A 15,718-nucleotide genomic window follows, 5' to 3' on the forward strand; every position below is an offset into this window, starting at 1 on the left:
TCAGGAAGACTCTCAGGGCCAAATTCTGCCTTCACTTTTACCTATCGCTCCCCAGTGTCTTCAGCTAAATTTGGCTCTAAATCTGCAGGAGCTGGATAGCATGAGAAACAACTGCATTTTATTAGGCCAGTGAAAGAAATAAGTAGTTTGCAAATGATAAACAGATTTGATGAATCCAAACTATTCCACGCTCAGTAGGGAAAGCTATCATTGCTGCGCACAATTATTTGATGATGCCAATAATATCTCCCAGTGTAAACTGCATAATAAGGTTCAAGTCAGGTTGCTTTGTTACATTGGAAAACACTTCATTTTTAACATTCATTGTGACTTTGGCATATTATTCATCTCTCTAATGCTCTGCTATGTGATTGTAATAAACACTTGGCCACAGGATCACAGTTTTCACCATTAGAAAGAAAAGCTTATTATCTTTAGAGCATGAAAGTATGGATCTTCACTCTGTTTTTTTTTTCCTTACAGAAGCTGCAAAGAATCGATCCTCCTGACTGTTGTTCAACCTTACCCAGTAAGTATCTATAGTGTTTTCTGAACAGCAGGCTGAGTTCTATGCCCAGCAATTGTACTGACTTGCTGGGCAGACTGACAAAGTCTCATGGTATGTCAGCGACACTCCTATTTGTAACCAAAAACTCCCAACTCCTGATTTAATAATGTTATCTCAGCCATGTGGGAGGGGGAGCTCAGAGCAGGTGATCTGGCAGTGCCAGGGATGGGCGGGGGTGGAGCAGGGATCTGGGAGGGGAGAGCCCCGTCTGCATGCTGTGTTATGAGCACTTCTGCCACTGCTGGAATGGGAAGTCATAGAATCATAGAATATCAGGGTTGGAAGAGACCTCAGGAGGTCATCTCGTCCAATCCCCTGCTCAAAGCAGGACCAATCCCCAACTAAATCATCCCAGCTAGGGCTTTGTCAAGCCGGGCCTTAAAAACCTCTAAGGGAGGAGATTCCACCACCTCCCTAGGTAACCCATTCCAGGGCTTCACCACCCTCTTGGTAAAATAGTGTTTCCTAATATCTAACCTAGACCTCCCCCAAGTCATGAGCATTGCCATCTTGAATCCAGGAGCTCAAAATTGAGCAGCTCCATTGGCTCACTCCCTACGAGACAGGGATGATGCTGGCTTGCTATTGTTTGAGGCAAGAGTGATGTGCATGGCTTGGTGAAGGGGGCTTGTGTGTGTTTAGGGAGGAGACTCAGGCAGGGCAGGGAGAGCCCGAGAGAAAAGCAGCCAGGGAGAGCAGGGAAGACGGGAAGCAGAGGTGCTTGCCACCTTCCCCTGTAGGGGGGCTCAGTGCTGGGTGGGGAGAGAGAAGGAGCCCCAGTGGGGTCTAGAAAGAAAGAGGATGAAAGGAGAATGAAGCTTGGCTCAGGATCTGGACAGGCTGAGTCTTTTGGGTGGGAGCTGAGCTGGACAGGAAGGGGTGTGATGGGCTAGAATCTCAGTTCATTGAGACACTGAGATTTGGTCTGTTACTCTAATGGGTTTGGGGGATTTCCCTCCTCTGCAAGTCTCCCCCACCCAACCAGCTTTCAACCCAGGAATAATCTGGGGGTTGCAATACCCTCAGAAAAGAGCCAGTTTTTGTAGTCCTCCCCATCTGCATCCACAGAGTTGTGCATTTTGTGATGAAAGATAAATATAGCCCGCTTCCCCTCCCCAGCTTGTATGTTTGTAAAAGGAGAATTAAACCAATAGTAATGGATTAAAATATTGAAATGGGCAACCTTTTATGTAGATTTAATTTGCTAAAACTTCAGCTCTGTGTGGGTAGAAAAATCCAAGGTGTAATTGTTTTTACAGAATACAGATTAAATATATTAGCCATTGTCAGATTAAATGTCCCACGTTATACATTAGAAACATTACTGTCAAAGAGGCATATGCTTAGCAGAAAGGCATATAGCAGCCTGTTTTCCAGTAGTGCAGGCAGCAGCGAGAGCCAGCACACAGGAATGGGGAGCTGGGCCAGCCCTGTGAGACAAGAGCAACCACTCCAAGGTGAGCTTGGGGCTGGCTTGCTCTCCAACCCACCCGCCCCCTGCCTGGGCCTTCCAGTTCCTAAGGACACAACCCCCAACCCCAAACATATCACATCCCGCAGGGGCAGAGACCCAGCCCCCACTAGGCCTTCCATTCCCAATCTTCCTGAAAGTAGTTTGAAAATGTTGGTCAGTAGGTTCGTGGGTGACTGTGGGCAAGTCCCTTAACTTCTCTGTTCTTCAGTTTCCAGCTCTGTTAAATGAGGATACCTACCTACCTCACATGGCTTTTGTGAGGCGTAAATCAGGATTACAATGTACTTTGAGATCTTTAGTTGAAAGGTGCTACTGTATTTCAACTGTGTGGAGTTGAGTAGTGTGATAGCGCTTTACAGCCATGTTCTACACTGAGCTGACCAATCCTGAACCTGTTTGGATCTTAGTGTGTAGGTAAGCAAATGAGAATCCAGTCCTGGTTGGCATATGCTGTGACTCCTCAGCTACAAACTACACTAACTGCAATAAAGAGGGAGGGAAGACCGACCAGGATCCCCAAAGTACTGCACATCTCTCTCTTTCTCTATCAATCGCACACATACACACACCCAAGCAGCTCTATGGTCCCAGCTGTGGAATGGGAGTTAATTAATCTGCCCTTATCCTGTACCCTTCCAGGTAACTAATGCCAGCAACGGTTATAGCAGGACACAGTGCATGCACTCTCCAACAAGACTGTGCAATGGCTGCTGCACAAGAATACTTGAGGCAGAGTGAGCAGGGGGTTTGGCCCCATTAAACATATGTGCTGGCCAGGCACAACAAGACCATTTACCTTCATTCTTTTCTTTCTTTTTAACCCAGATCGTTTTACTAATATCAAGATACAGATTTTTACCTTCGGTCGAGCATGTGCCACCCCATTGTAGTCAGAAATCTCACGGAGGTAGCTGGGAGCACTGTATTAGGCTCACTGTATGTTTAGTGGTTTTGATTACAATAAATATATATAAAACATGAAAAAAAGTTCTCTTACACACATTTTTGCACAAGTCACTGTAGTCCCTCGTTTGACTGATTTGAGTCTTTGCTTTAAAGTTATGTGAAAAAAAGGGGTCTATCCTGTCGTGCAGTTATATGTAGTTCAGTGAGCTGCTGTTGTATTCAGTACTGACAGTAAGGTGTAACTGTACATCTGTGTGGTCTTCTGGCCTAAGGTGGTTTTGCTTTTGATTGGATGATCAGGCTGTCTCCTTTGCTGGGCTACATGGCGTTGATGTGAAGTAGTATCCTAAATGAACTGTGACTAAAATGAGAACAGAATTACCTCAAGATCAACCATAAACACAATCAAACCAAGCAGCTGACTGGGCCTTTCATCCCATGTGACCTCAGGATTCTCACAGTTCTTCCTCCAGCAGGTGGACCAGAGGGTAACTCAGGACCTGATCATGCTTCCAGGAGACGGGAGTCCCTACTCTTGCTTGAGGCCCCACAAATCAGTAGGCCTGTCCCTGCCCAGTGCCTCCTGGCCCTGCAATCATAATAACACAGAGATATTAAATGACAAAAATAATTCAAGGTGGAGTAAAACCATCAACGTTATTAAAATAAAGAGTTTCTTCTCCTTAACTCTGAGGCATCCACCATTAAACTAAACCAGGGGTTCTCAAACTGGGGATTGGGACCCCCTCAGGGGGTTGCGAGGTTATGACATGGGAGGTCACGAGCTGTCAGCCTCCACCCTAAATCCCGCTTTGCTTCCAGCATTTATAATGGTGTTAAATTAAAAACACTTGTTTATATATGCGGGGGGGGGGGTGTACTCAGAGGCTTGCTTTGTGAAAGGGGTCATCAGTACCATAGTTTGAGAACCACTGGAATAAACCTTGCTCATGTCTTCTGAAGCCATGTTTTGGGTCAGGAGAAGGGCAGGTGCTCACAGTGACGAGAACCAAGGGAAATAGCATGGAAGCAGGACGCACAACACAGTTTTCTTCAAAAAGGAATAGCGGAGCCAACTAATTTGTGTGTGTGTTTATACTGCCCCTCCCCCCTCATGGACTATGCACTGGGAGACGAGGGACCTCACCATACCTCATAGCTAGCAGACAATGCCTGCACTCTGTTTGGGGCTATGGAACTCTAGCAGGTGCAGAAACCAGGTTAGTCTCCTAGTGTTCTTTGTTGCTAGATAGGCACACTAGTCACCGGCTGAATAGAGGTGCTGGGGTACTTTAAGCATTAGTGTGGGAATTAGTGAGGAGGATATGACAGAGGTCTATAAAATCATGAGTTGTATAGAGAAAGTAAATAAGGAAGTGTTATTTACTCCTTCTCATAATACAAGAACAAGGGGCCACCAAATGAAATTAATAGGTAGCAGGTTTAAAACAAACACAAGAAAAGTATTTTTTCACGCAACACACTGTCAACCTTTGGAACTCCTTGCCAGAGGGTGTTGTGAAGGTCAATACTATAATGGGGCTCAAAGGGGAGCTAGATAGATTCATGGAAGATAGGTCCATCAGTGGCTATTAGCCAGGATGGGCAGGAACGGTGTCCCAAGCCTCTGTTTGCCAGAAGCTGGGATTGGGTGACAGGGCAGGGATCACTTGATGAACCTGTCTGTTCATTCCCTTTGGGGCACCTGCCATTGGCCACTGTCAGAGGACAGGATACTGGGCTTGATGGACCTTTGGTCTGACCCAGTATGACCATTCTTATGTTCTTAGTGTGGTAAAGGCCATTCTTCCTGAGTAGGGCTGGTTGGAAAATAGGGTCGAGATTTTTCATGACAAAATTTGAATTAGTTTTCATTCTTCTGGTTTCAAAAAGGAATGATTTTAGTTTTATTAAAAATGTTTCACAAACTATTTATTGTAGATTTTAGTTTTAAAATGTTTTATGTTTTTCTTTTCTTTTTGTCATTTTCTCTAGCCCATGTTACCCCTCTTTTTAACTTGTTTTCATTTTTTCAGTGAAAGTGGGGAAATGGGATAAAGAAAGGAACAATAAAAAATCAAACATTTTGAATGACAAATTTTAGTTTTGAAAAAATGCCATTTTTTGACAAGTGTTTTATGAGAAAAATTTCATGCAGCTCCGCTCCTGAGGAACATTTGTGTTCCCATTGCTGCAAGAAGAATGCCCACCAAAGGGAATTACAGAATTATAGTTATTTCTTTATTATTTTTCCTGAGGGAACAGTTTACGCTTGTTGTGTTTAGCGTTTGTATTGTTTTCATGCTTAAAATGAACCGTCCACTACAATTGTAGGTGAAAATAGCAATAATGTAGCTTGATAATACTCTGGTCTGCTACTCAATGTAATTCACTTAGTATTTTTTTAAAACTTTACAGATTGGTTTTGTTTAATCTCATTCATTTTAATTACAACCAAAACAAAACATTGTGGTCTTTTGTTCTTCCTGTCAATCTAATAAATCTTTCCCAGGTTAATTTGAATATCATCTCTGCTGATAAGAAAATGATTGAACAGCTGAAGCACTTGAAGTAGTTTAAAGTTTTGGGTTTTTGGAAGTTTGGTATTTGATTATCATTTGAAACCGTTTTATTCTGTGAATGGATTGCCATCCCATGAGGTATCTTATTCAGTTTAGTTAATTAACTGGCTTATTGTGTTATGTGTTCAGACTTTATGAATGGAACTCATTTCATAGTCTGACATGCCACTTTCTTCATTAACCCTTTAAACTCCTAGGGTAAAATCCTGACCCACTGAGGTTGGTGGGAATTTTGCCACTGACTTCAGTGGGGCCAGGATTTCAACCATGGAATATAAGGTAGTCTGATGGAAAAGGACAAACAAGTCCATTTTCCTTTTTATGGCCTTTTAAAAGAAGTGCTTCTGGACATATACAGTCATATGTCAAACAAAGTCAACGTTTACTGAAAAACTTCAGTCAACATTGTATTAGCTTTTTTGCCTGCCACTGCACATTGAGTATATGTTTTCAGAGAACTATCCACAATGACTCCTTGGCCTGCCTTATTAAACTTGTGCACTTAACTTGCCAGAATTTATGTTCCTTTCTGTTTTTCTTACTAGAATTTGACTTCCAATTTCTAAAGGATGCCTTTTTGCCTCTAACCACCTCTTTTACTCTGCTGTTTAGCCACGGTGACATTATTTTGGTCATCTTACTGTTTTTATAAATATATTTATTTGGGGTATACATTTAGTTTGAACCTCTATTATGGTGTCTTTAAATAGTCTCCATGCAATTTGCAGGAATTTCACCTTTGTGACTGTTCCTTTTAATTTCTATTTAACGAGCTCTATCATTTTTATATAGTTCCTCTTTTTGAAGTTAAATGCTACTGTGGTAGGTTTCTTTGGCACTTTTTCCTTACAACGATGTTAAATTTAATTACATTATGGTCGCTATTACTGAGTGGTTCAGCTATATTCACCAGATCCTGTGCGCCACTTAGGACTAAATCAAGAATTACCTCTCCCCTAGTCAGAAAAATGGAAGAGTGCCTCAAGCTTATTCTCTCTGATCATCTCTTTCCAACACATTTTGTCTTATCTTTTACCCTTCCAGCTCTCATTTTCCACCCTATTCTGCCCCTAGTTCTCCTTTCCCTCCTAAACTTACCCTCCTCTAGTTCTCTCTTTATTCCTCCTCACATGCTCTTCTTTCCATCTGGTGGCTGGATCTGGAATGGCTGATGATACTTTCAGTCACAGGACCTAACAGTCCTTCCTGCAAAAGCTGCTCTGTAGAGCTGAGTGTCGTGCAGCACCCCCCACTCCTCACAGACACACACTGTTTCCTTTAAAAAGAAAAGGAGGACTTGTGGCACCTTAGAGACAAACACATTTATTTGAGCATAAGCTTTTGTGAGCTACAGCTCACTTCATCGGATGCATTCAGTGGAAAATACATCCGATGAAGTGAGCTGTAGCTCACGAAAGCTTATGCTCGAATAAATGTGTTAGTCTCTAAGGTGCCACAAGGACGCCTTTTCTTTTTGCAAATACAGACTAACACGGCTGCTACTCTGAAAACTGTTTCCTTTATGCCTCTCAGCTGTTGAATAAGAAACAGAGGCCACTTCCACATGAGACATAACCAGCAAGAGTAAGGGGAGTTGCAGATACCTGAAGGTATAACTGCACAGGAGCTCAGCACAGCAGTAGTATAGACATGGAGATAAATAGGCCAGGAAGGAGGCCAGGTGATATGCCCCAGCATTCCACTAAATCTGGAACAAATCCTTGGTTTCAGTAGAATCATCTGGGACCATCTCAGTAAACTAGAATGTCTGATGATTTAGCACATCATCATTGTTTACTATAGAATGAACCAGCTGATTTTTCCATGTTGCTTTCATTAAAATAAGTATTGACAATTCTTCACCTTGGAGGCATGTGCTGTGTATGTGCACGACCAATAACTGCAGTAAAAATAGCAAAATATAATTGGTTGGCTCTGATACACAACATTGTTTTAAAAATCCCAAACAGTTAACAAATGCCAGGAATAGGATAGCTATTTCATGTGAAATTCATGTGTCAGAAATTTTACAGTTACTGTACATTGAAAATCATCCATCAGTGCACTGTGGTTGTTACATATTGTGCAGTAAAATATCTGACTTTTCAGTTTGGGGTGTTTTCATTATTTTATTACTTACACATGCATTGCTGCTGTTGCTGTTGCAAACTAGTTGAGAGTGAACAGCTTCACTTATGGCTTTATACTGATATATTTAATTCGCCTATGTACATTACTTACTATTCATCATAATATGTTTATTTCTCCTCCTGTTCATGTATTTTATGTACTTGCTAAATTTTGTCTCATGGAACTGACCTGAGGGACAGAGACAAACCAAAACATCAACGAATTTTATTGGACTAAAACATCAACACCTTCTTCTTGTATGAATACAGTTTTCCCTATTTTGTGCCCAGCATGGAATATGTTTCGTTTCATAGTAACCAACAGGTCAATTATAGGCAGTAAGCATTAACAAACCTAAAATTGAGGTTGGATGTATACAGATAGGTATATTCTTTTAAACGACCTTATTTTCCAAGCATATGAATGTGGACTCTGATTTGACATGCATTTTGCCAAAGTGACTTTCCTTCCCTTTTCTATTAGTCTGATACTGGTGTTTTGTGTAGGGTTTATACCTGCTACCTTATTCTGAGCTGTTAAATGTCCCTTTTCCTGAGCATCAGTAAAGCTATATTGTGCATCAGCCCTGCTTCTGAGAAGAGTCTGAGCAGGGCCTGTGAAAAATGGTAGAAACAGTTTTACGTCTCAGAATTTCACAGAAACTGTGATTTGACTGCAAAAAACGTGCTAAATTGTGAAAATTTCCATTTTCACAGTGAAAACTATTTAACTTAAAACTGGGCCCACTAACAAAAGTTGACCTGATTTTAGCATAAGTTAACAAAAATTGGATCCAATTTTGAAAAGTTAACATAATGAGAAGAATAATGAGACAAGGTATGTGAGGTAATATCTTTAATTGGGCCAACTTCTGCTGGTGAAAGAGACAAGCTTTGGCGCTTACACAGAGTTCTTCTAAGGTCTGGGAAAGGTACACTCACCCCCCTTTTGTCTCTAATATCTTGGGACCTATATGCTATAACAACACTGCGAACAAGAATCATAAAAGTTCAGTAGAGTAGTTCTTGCTCTGCAACAGTGACATCTAAGTCCTTGATGCTGCAAAGAGGTCCACACATGTAGAGAGCCCCACTGAGGCTTATGAGACCGAGGGTTTATGATTGTGGATCCCTGTGCAGGATCAGGGCTGTAAGATTGTAAATGTCAAATATATGGCTAGCCATGGGGAGCAAAGGAGGTATTCAGTCTTCACCTTTATATCCCCTCCAAACACACCTCCAAGGGTGTATTACTCCATCTTTGTTCAAAGACCAAACTAACTGAGATACTATATAAGAGCTCTGAATGTGCTATCTGTTGGCTGACTGGACTATTAATGAAGTTGTCCATGAGAATAAAACCCTAGACCATAGGGAGAAAGGCATTTTTATTTCATTGTCCATACACAAGTAAACATGATACAAGATCAAAGATAAATCTGAACTCTTAACAGAAATAACTGTTATTGGCATTATTTAGGTTGTGCTAGTATTTAGTTTGTATTTACATATTCTGATTCCTCCATTGAAATGGATCCTCACATTTGCAAAAATAGTTCTAATTAGGATGCTTTTATCACAGACAGTGCAAATATCTCACAATGACAGACACATTGCATCAGTGTAAATACCTCCTGCTTAAGGTCATTAACTGAGAATAATGTCTTCCATTTGGCTAAAAGATGGTGCATCAGAAACAAATGAACTTGCCACTCTGTGATTCATTAATCACTGGTATGCTCAGGCTACAAATATGAAGACATTAAAATGGAAATCACCTACTGCATATCCCTTCTATTTTCTTACTGGTCTTCTTTTGTTAGACATAGGAATTATGAAAGTTAATAAAAACTGTTTTTCTTTTCTGAATTAGTTCATCAGCTTTTAGAATGAAAATACCAAGAGCCAGGTTGATGTGGACATGAAAACAATGAGACACATATGCTATATTATGCCAAAATGCAGAGGCCACACCATTTTTAAAATTCTTAACCAGCTGGGACGATTCCCTCCAAATACTTCCCTCCAGTGCAAATTTTCACTGGTTACAAATGGGCCTGGCTTCTATAAATCTGAGGGCAGGTCTGAGGGCAAAGGCCACTCTACGCCCTCAGGCCTGTCCAGGGTCCCTGGCTGGAAGCCAGGGTCCCAGCCCCTCTCCCTTCCTCCACACAGGATATAGGAGAAATGGGAACTCCATGCTGTGCAGGACACAGAGACATGTCCCCTTATCATGCAGTGGTACACTCAGGGCCCCTGCCCAAGCAACCCATTGTGTTACAGGGACTTCATTTTGGAACCATTTAAACCCACAAATAGCTCTGGTATCCAGCAAAGTTATGACAATATAATGTAACCCCCCCACCAAACAAGATTTCTGAGATGCTGAGTAGAAGGTGAGAAAACCCACATAGCAATTTTGCCAATATTGTCATATGGCAAAAATTCCTTTCAGCCTCCAGACAAAACTTGTCAATCGGCCTAATCCCCTACATCATACGAGATCTAGCTCTAGGGGGGTGTCTCCTGCCCTTGGTGCAGTCTCTCTTGGGGTTCCAGCTTTCTCCTAACTGATCCCCTTCAATTTGCCTACAGTTAGACTAGTCCATAAACTCTGAACCCAAATTGAGTCTCTCCACCCTACAACTTCAGGGCTTGCAGCCTTCTTTTGTTTCCTTGTTTGTTTCTTAGAGGCAGCCTGACGTGGTGCTGTGGCCCCTTTGCTATCCTGGGCCTTTCTGCCTCCCTTGCCCTCTGTTCTCCTTCCTTTGTAGCTGGGCTTGTTTTCTTTATTGCCAGCCTGATTGCCTGTAAGCAGGGAAGACTCTCGCCTCCCTTCTGCCTTTCTCAGTATGGGGTTTGTAAAGCCCATTATAGGTGGGTAAGGGCAGGGCTGGACCGGACCAGAGCCAAATTGATGATTTACCAGCATTAAGAGCAAACAGAAACTATCCCTTTTCTCCTGCCTTGTCAGGTGAGAGCCAATCAGCCAGCCCCCTCATGGCTCTGCTTTCCACTGCCACCAGAAGTAGGAAGGTCAGGCTCCATTACTTGGATACCCTGTGGGATAGCACCCTGCACACACTGGAGAAGGGAAGGAATGAGAAGGAAACATCACCCTTTCTCTCTCCCATACACACTGCAGAGAGGGTGAGGGGAAGTAGGAGTATGTGTAGCACTGCCCCAGCCACTTCCCCTGGGGCATATGCCCCTCACAGATATGCATATACATCCTTCTGGTCATTCACATAGTGTCCGATATCTAGTGACCGTGTTGTGTTGGGTCTCTCTAACAAAAAATTGTCCGGAGACTGATATAGGACTAACGCAGTTACATTTGGGCAGTGGGGAAGAATCGTTCTCCTGTGAGAGAGGTAACAGGTTTTATTTCCATGTTTGTTGTCTTGAATTCTCTAGCATGTGGTGATGATTAGACCAGAATAAATTTAAATAGTGGGTTGCACTTTAGATTAGCCCATTTTATTAGCACTTCTTAACTTGTGCAGTATTTTCAGTTATCTGGGGATCCTGAAATGAAACCTGACCTTCATTCTAGTTCCCTCTCAAGCTCTCTTGAGAGTATCAAAAGAAATTAAATGGGACCAGTGCACCATTCTTTCTCCCTCTGACAAAAGTGTATTTTAACAAAACTGAATTGCTACAGAGAGTCACACAGCAGCCATGCTCCTTTTGCCAAGCCCTGAGGTGTGTCCATTAGAAGATCAGAGAGCCAATGGCCTTTTCCCGAAAGCATGTCAGAGGAAGGTTACAGCTCTGGATATTTTACTGTTCGCTGGGAACTCATGTGGCTTGTGAAATTTTACTTTGTGTTTTGTTTTTGTTTTTTGTTTTCTTGCATAAATTCTTGCTATGACCAATAAATTTTGACAGCAGGTATAGGCAAATAAACCCTAGCAAAATAACATCCTGCTATCCCCAAACTGTCCTCTTCCTGAATCAAACTGTATTCAGGCATGGATCTTTACTTCCTCAAGAGATCCCTGGTTCAGGATCCCTGACCTCTCACCCCAAACTTTATAGTACCCAGACTCCTCTCTACATTACTGCTCTCTATGTTTTGCCCCTCTCACTGAATGTGTGCACCTTGGATTATTTTCCACAGGGGAATTAGCTTGCATTTTTCTAACCTGATTCTCATTTTGTTGTTTTCTGGGTTAATGTTTCTAATCTTTTCAGATCTTTCTGTATTATTTAACAGTCCTCACTGGTTTTTGCAACTCATCCCAATTAGTCTTACCTGGGAATTTCCTATCATATAACATTTCTAATATGCAGCTTCCCGTCACAGCTATCAGAGAAAGGGCAGATAAGCATGATCCATGAATGTGAGGAAGGGAGACACTTGTGTTTCCTGGCTCAAGTTTGGATTCAGGGAACTGGAATGACGCTAGGTTTACTAATAGAATACAGAGCCTTTCACTCCTAGTGCACCCAGTTTGTGTTTGGTTATATCTTGTAATTGCTGCAGTTATTGGCACCTAATGGCTATTCAGTAGTCTGTGTGAAATGAGTTTCTGATGTCAGTCTAGTTTCTAGAAGCCAGGTGTCTACATCACCAAAAATATGTTTTTAATCAGTCTTAACAAAGGCCAAGGACTGGAAGGACATGGAGGCTGAACCAACTCCATGGTTGCTATTCCTGGGCAATGTTCGAAGCATAGTGACAGGGAGTGTTGAAATTATATATTGCTGTGCTTTGTGGATAATGGAGAATTTATTCCAGCACTATCAATCCATTCATGCACTAAATTCTCTCTCTTACACACACACACACACCCCTCCCCCCAACCAACCGTTTGGGTACTGGAATTCTACAGAGCTAATGAAATAACTCTTCAATGACATGGGGTGGGATTTTCAAATATGCTCACCATTGGCCTACCTCAACCGTTGAAGTCAGTGGGTGAAATATGAGGCCCATTGAAGTCAATGGCACAACTCCTTTTGACTTCAACAGGGCCAGGATTTCACCCAGTGACCTCGGGGGTGGAGGGGAGGGAGAGGAGGGCAGAGTCAGACCGAAGCTGATTGCTTTTGAAAATCTCCCTGTCAAGGTTCCTCCCCCACTCTGAACTCTAGGGTACAGATGTGGGGACCTGCATGAAAACCTCCTAAGCTTACTTTTGCCAGCTTAGGTTAAAAATTCCCCAAGGTACAAATTAATTTTATCCTTTGTCCTTGGAATAACCACTGCCACCACCAAACTCTAACTGGGTTTACTGAGAAACGTAGTTTGGACGCGTCTTTCCCCCCAAAATCCTCCCAACCCTTGCACCCCACTTCCTGGGAAAGGTTTGGTAAAAATCCTCACCAATTTGCATAGGTGACCACAGACCCAAACCCTTGGATCTGAGAACAATGAAAAAGCATTCAGTTTTCTTACAAGAAGACTTTTAATAGAAATAGAAGTAAATAGGAGTAAAGAAATCACCCCTGTAAAATCAGGATGGTAGGTACCTTACAGGGTAATTAGATTCAAAACATAGAGAATCCCTCTAGGCAAAACCTTAAGTTACAAAAAAGACACACAGACAGAAATAGTCATTCTACTGAGCACAATTCTTTTCTCAGCCATTTAAAGAAATCATAATCTAACGCATACCTAGCTAGATTACTTACTAAAAGTTCTAAGACTCCATTCCTGTTCTATCCCCGGCAAAAGCAGCATACCAACAGACACAGACCCTTTGTTTCTCTCCCTCCTCCCAGCTTTTGAAAGTATCTTGTCTCTTCATTGGTCATTTTGGTCAGGTACCAGCGAGGTTACCTTTAGCTTCTTAACCCTTTACAGGTGAGAGGATTTTTCCTCTGGCCAGGAGGGATTTTAAAGGGGTTTACCCTTCCCTTTATATTTATGACACTCCCCTAGGAGCCCTAAGCATATTACTGATCTCAAATTAACACATCTTTCCTACTGCTGCTAAAAGTGGAAACCTTTTCTTTTTGTTTGAGCAGAAGGAATTTGTTAAAAATAGGCCAAATCATCCAGCCATGGCTCAGCCAAAACTCCTGATATTCAATGAGAATTTTTCTTGATTAATGACTGAACATTTGGCCTTGTGTGAACTTGGTGGGGAGTGCAGTGGACAAAAGTAGACTGGAGGATTCCTGAATTAGGGTCAGTGATGAATTATCTATAATTTTGTACCAGTTTCCAAAAGTGGAAGAATGAGGGAAATATCTCTATTATTTCTTATAAACACCATGTGCAATTCAGTATATCTATGTTATATCCTGCCAAAGGAGGCTGTAAGGGAGAAACCAGAAAGAAATGAAATAATGGCAAAAGTAAGGTGCTATTTTAGAGAATGCCAAGGGTCCTTGGGGAAAGGAAGGTATTAATTGGGGAATACCCCTTGCTTCGCTCCACCTAGGCTGGAAAAGTTTATTCTTCCCAGGCCAAACCTAGGATCAAAGGAGAAACTAATACCTTAAAGATGCTGGTTTAGGGAAGAAAGGGGGCTGCCCAGTGAGCAAACTGACAGAAATGCCAGGAGAGACAGAGAGGGAGAGACAGGCAGGATTCTGCAGTAGGAGAAGCTGCTTCTCACAATCCAGAAATGGAGGTAACTGGGCTGAATGTAATTTACCAAAGTTCACAAGGAAAGACTAAGGTTTAAGTAAGGGGAAATAAACATATAGGCCTTTATTGTTTACTCTGCATTCTGTGTACCCTTGGGTGAATAAATAATACTTTGGTTTGAAGAAGATTTTCTGAGTCACTTGAATCAGTCTCAGTCACAGGTCCCCAGAGGAAAAATTACAGGTGCCAAACACAGTTGGGCCTGTTGTATTAACACTGTTGGGAAACGGGGGCTGCTAACCAGAGATCCAGTCTAGGAGTGGTAGGACCACATGGTTCCATCCTAAAGAAGAGTGCAGGTAGTCCCCAGAGGGGGGTATGCTTAAGAGGGTCTAAAAGGGGTCTAAAGCACAGCACGCTTTGGAACCATGACACGTGTCTTAGAGATGGAGTCTAGTTAGCTTCTGATGCGTCACTACCAAGTGTTCCATATAGAGTATGTGGAATAGAGGGCAAGTCTGCATGTTCTTTACGGTGGAGCTGGTCTGTAAGTGGAAATAAAATCATAAAGTGATGCTACAGGGATTGCAAAACTTTCAGAGACTGTGTGTGTGTGTGTGTGTGTGTCAACATTAAACAGTGCAAAAGTTTTCCATTTCGTGTTTGAATAAAAGGTCACTGATCACGGCTCACTCATGCAAACAAGCATGTTTGACAGCAATCAATGAAAAAGCCCCATGAGAAGTTCCCAGTGACTGTGTGAGCACTTCATATTGGTCCAGTCTAGTCGCTGAATAAGGTGCAACCTTTCACTGCATGTGTCTGTATCTGCTTAATTTTTCCATACCTCCAGGAATACTATGATTTTCTTTAATTATTCAATTAACAATGCACAGAGCATATTGTCATATACTTGTGGTACCTGACATATCAGAAAATGGAGAGTATATGTCACTGAGGAAAGAACGATAGGTTACGCTTTGAGAATTATATGAAATGCTTTATTTATTTCTTCCAGTCTCCTAAATCAGCATTTATCAGTGCTGCAAAAAAGGCAAGATTGAAGTCCAACCCGGTCAAAGTGCGCTTCTCCGAAGAGGTCATTATCAATGGCCAGATTTCAGTGAGTACCTCAAGCCCTTTTAACTTGAAGAAGGAACAAGACCATTTCAGCCAAAGGCACTCTATAAAGTTCTAAAGGGAGAAAAATGTACAGTAAGCACAGCCTTGGTACCGTTGTAGAAAATATAGTAGAGGTTTTGGAGAGGAACATTTGAAAATATCTAAATAAATTAAAGCCCATTAATTAGGCCCAGAGCACTACAAAATCTTCAGACTTTTGTAAATGTAAAATTTAAAATTCCAGGAGGACTACAGTTCATGTGGCTCATATCTTAATTTAGCATAGGATTTGTTTTTCTTCTGTAGAGTTGTTGGGTTTTTTGTTGTTGTTTTAAAGGAAGTTTTGTAACTGGAAAACCTGTAAACTCCAGTGAAGCAGTATGTCAGGAAAAC

General features: G+C 41.9%; 1 protein-coding gene across 8 annotated transcripts in view; it reads left to right on the forward strand.

The window, feature by feature from the left end:
- The window catches only part of FRMPD4 (FERM and PDZ domain containing 4), a 435,288-nt gene that overhangs the window by 393,423 nt on the left and 26,147 nt on the right, over window positions 1–15,718 (forward strand). For all 8 annotated transcript variants that reach the window (XM_074966777.1, XM_074966823.1, XM_074966782.1 and 5 more), the window contains 2 exons: window positions 484–529; window positions 15,222–15,326. In XM_074966777.1, coding sequence (XP_074822878.1) covers window positions 484–529; window positions 15,222–15,326 — 151 coding nt within the window. The remainder of the gene's footprint in view (window positions 1–483; window positions 530–15,221; window positions 15,327–15,718) is intronic.

The sequence above is a fragment of the Natator depressus genome, chromosome 1, assembly GCF_965152275.1.
Source record: "Natator depressus isolate rNatDep1 chromosome 1, rNatDep2.hap1, whole genome shotgun sequence".
NCBI classification, from domain to species: Eukaryota; Metazoa; Chordata; order Testudines; family Cheloniidae; genus Natator; species Natator depressus.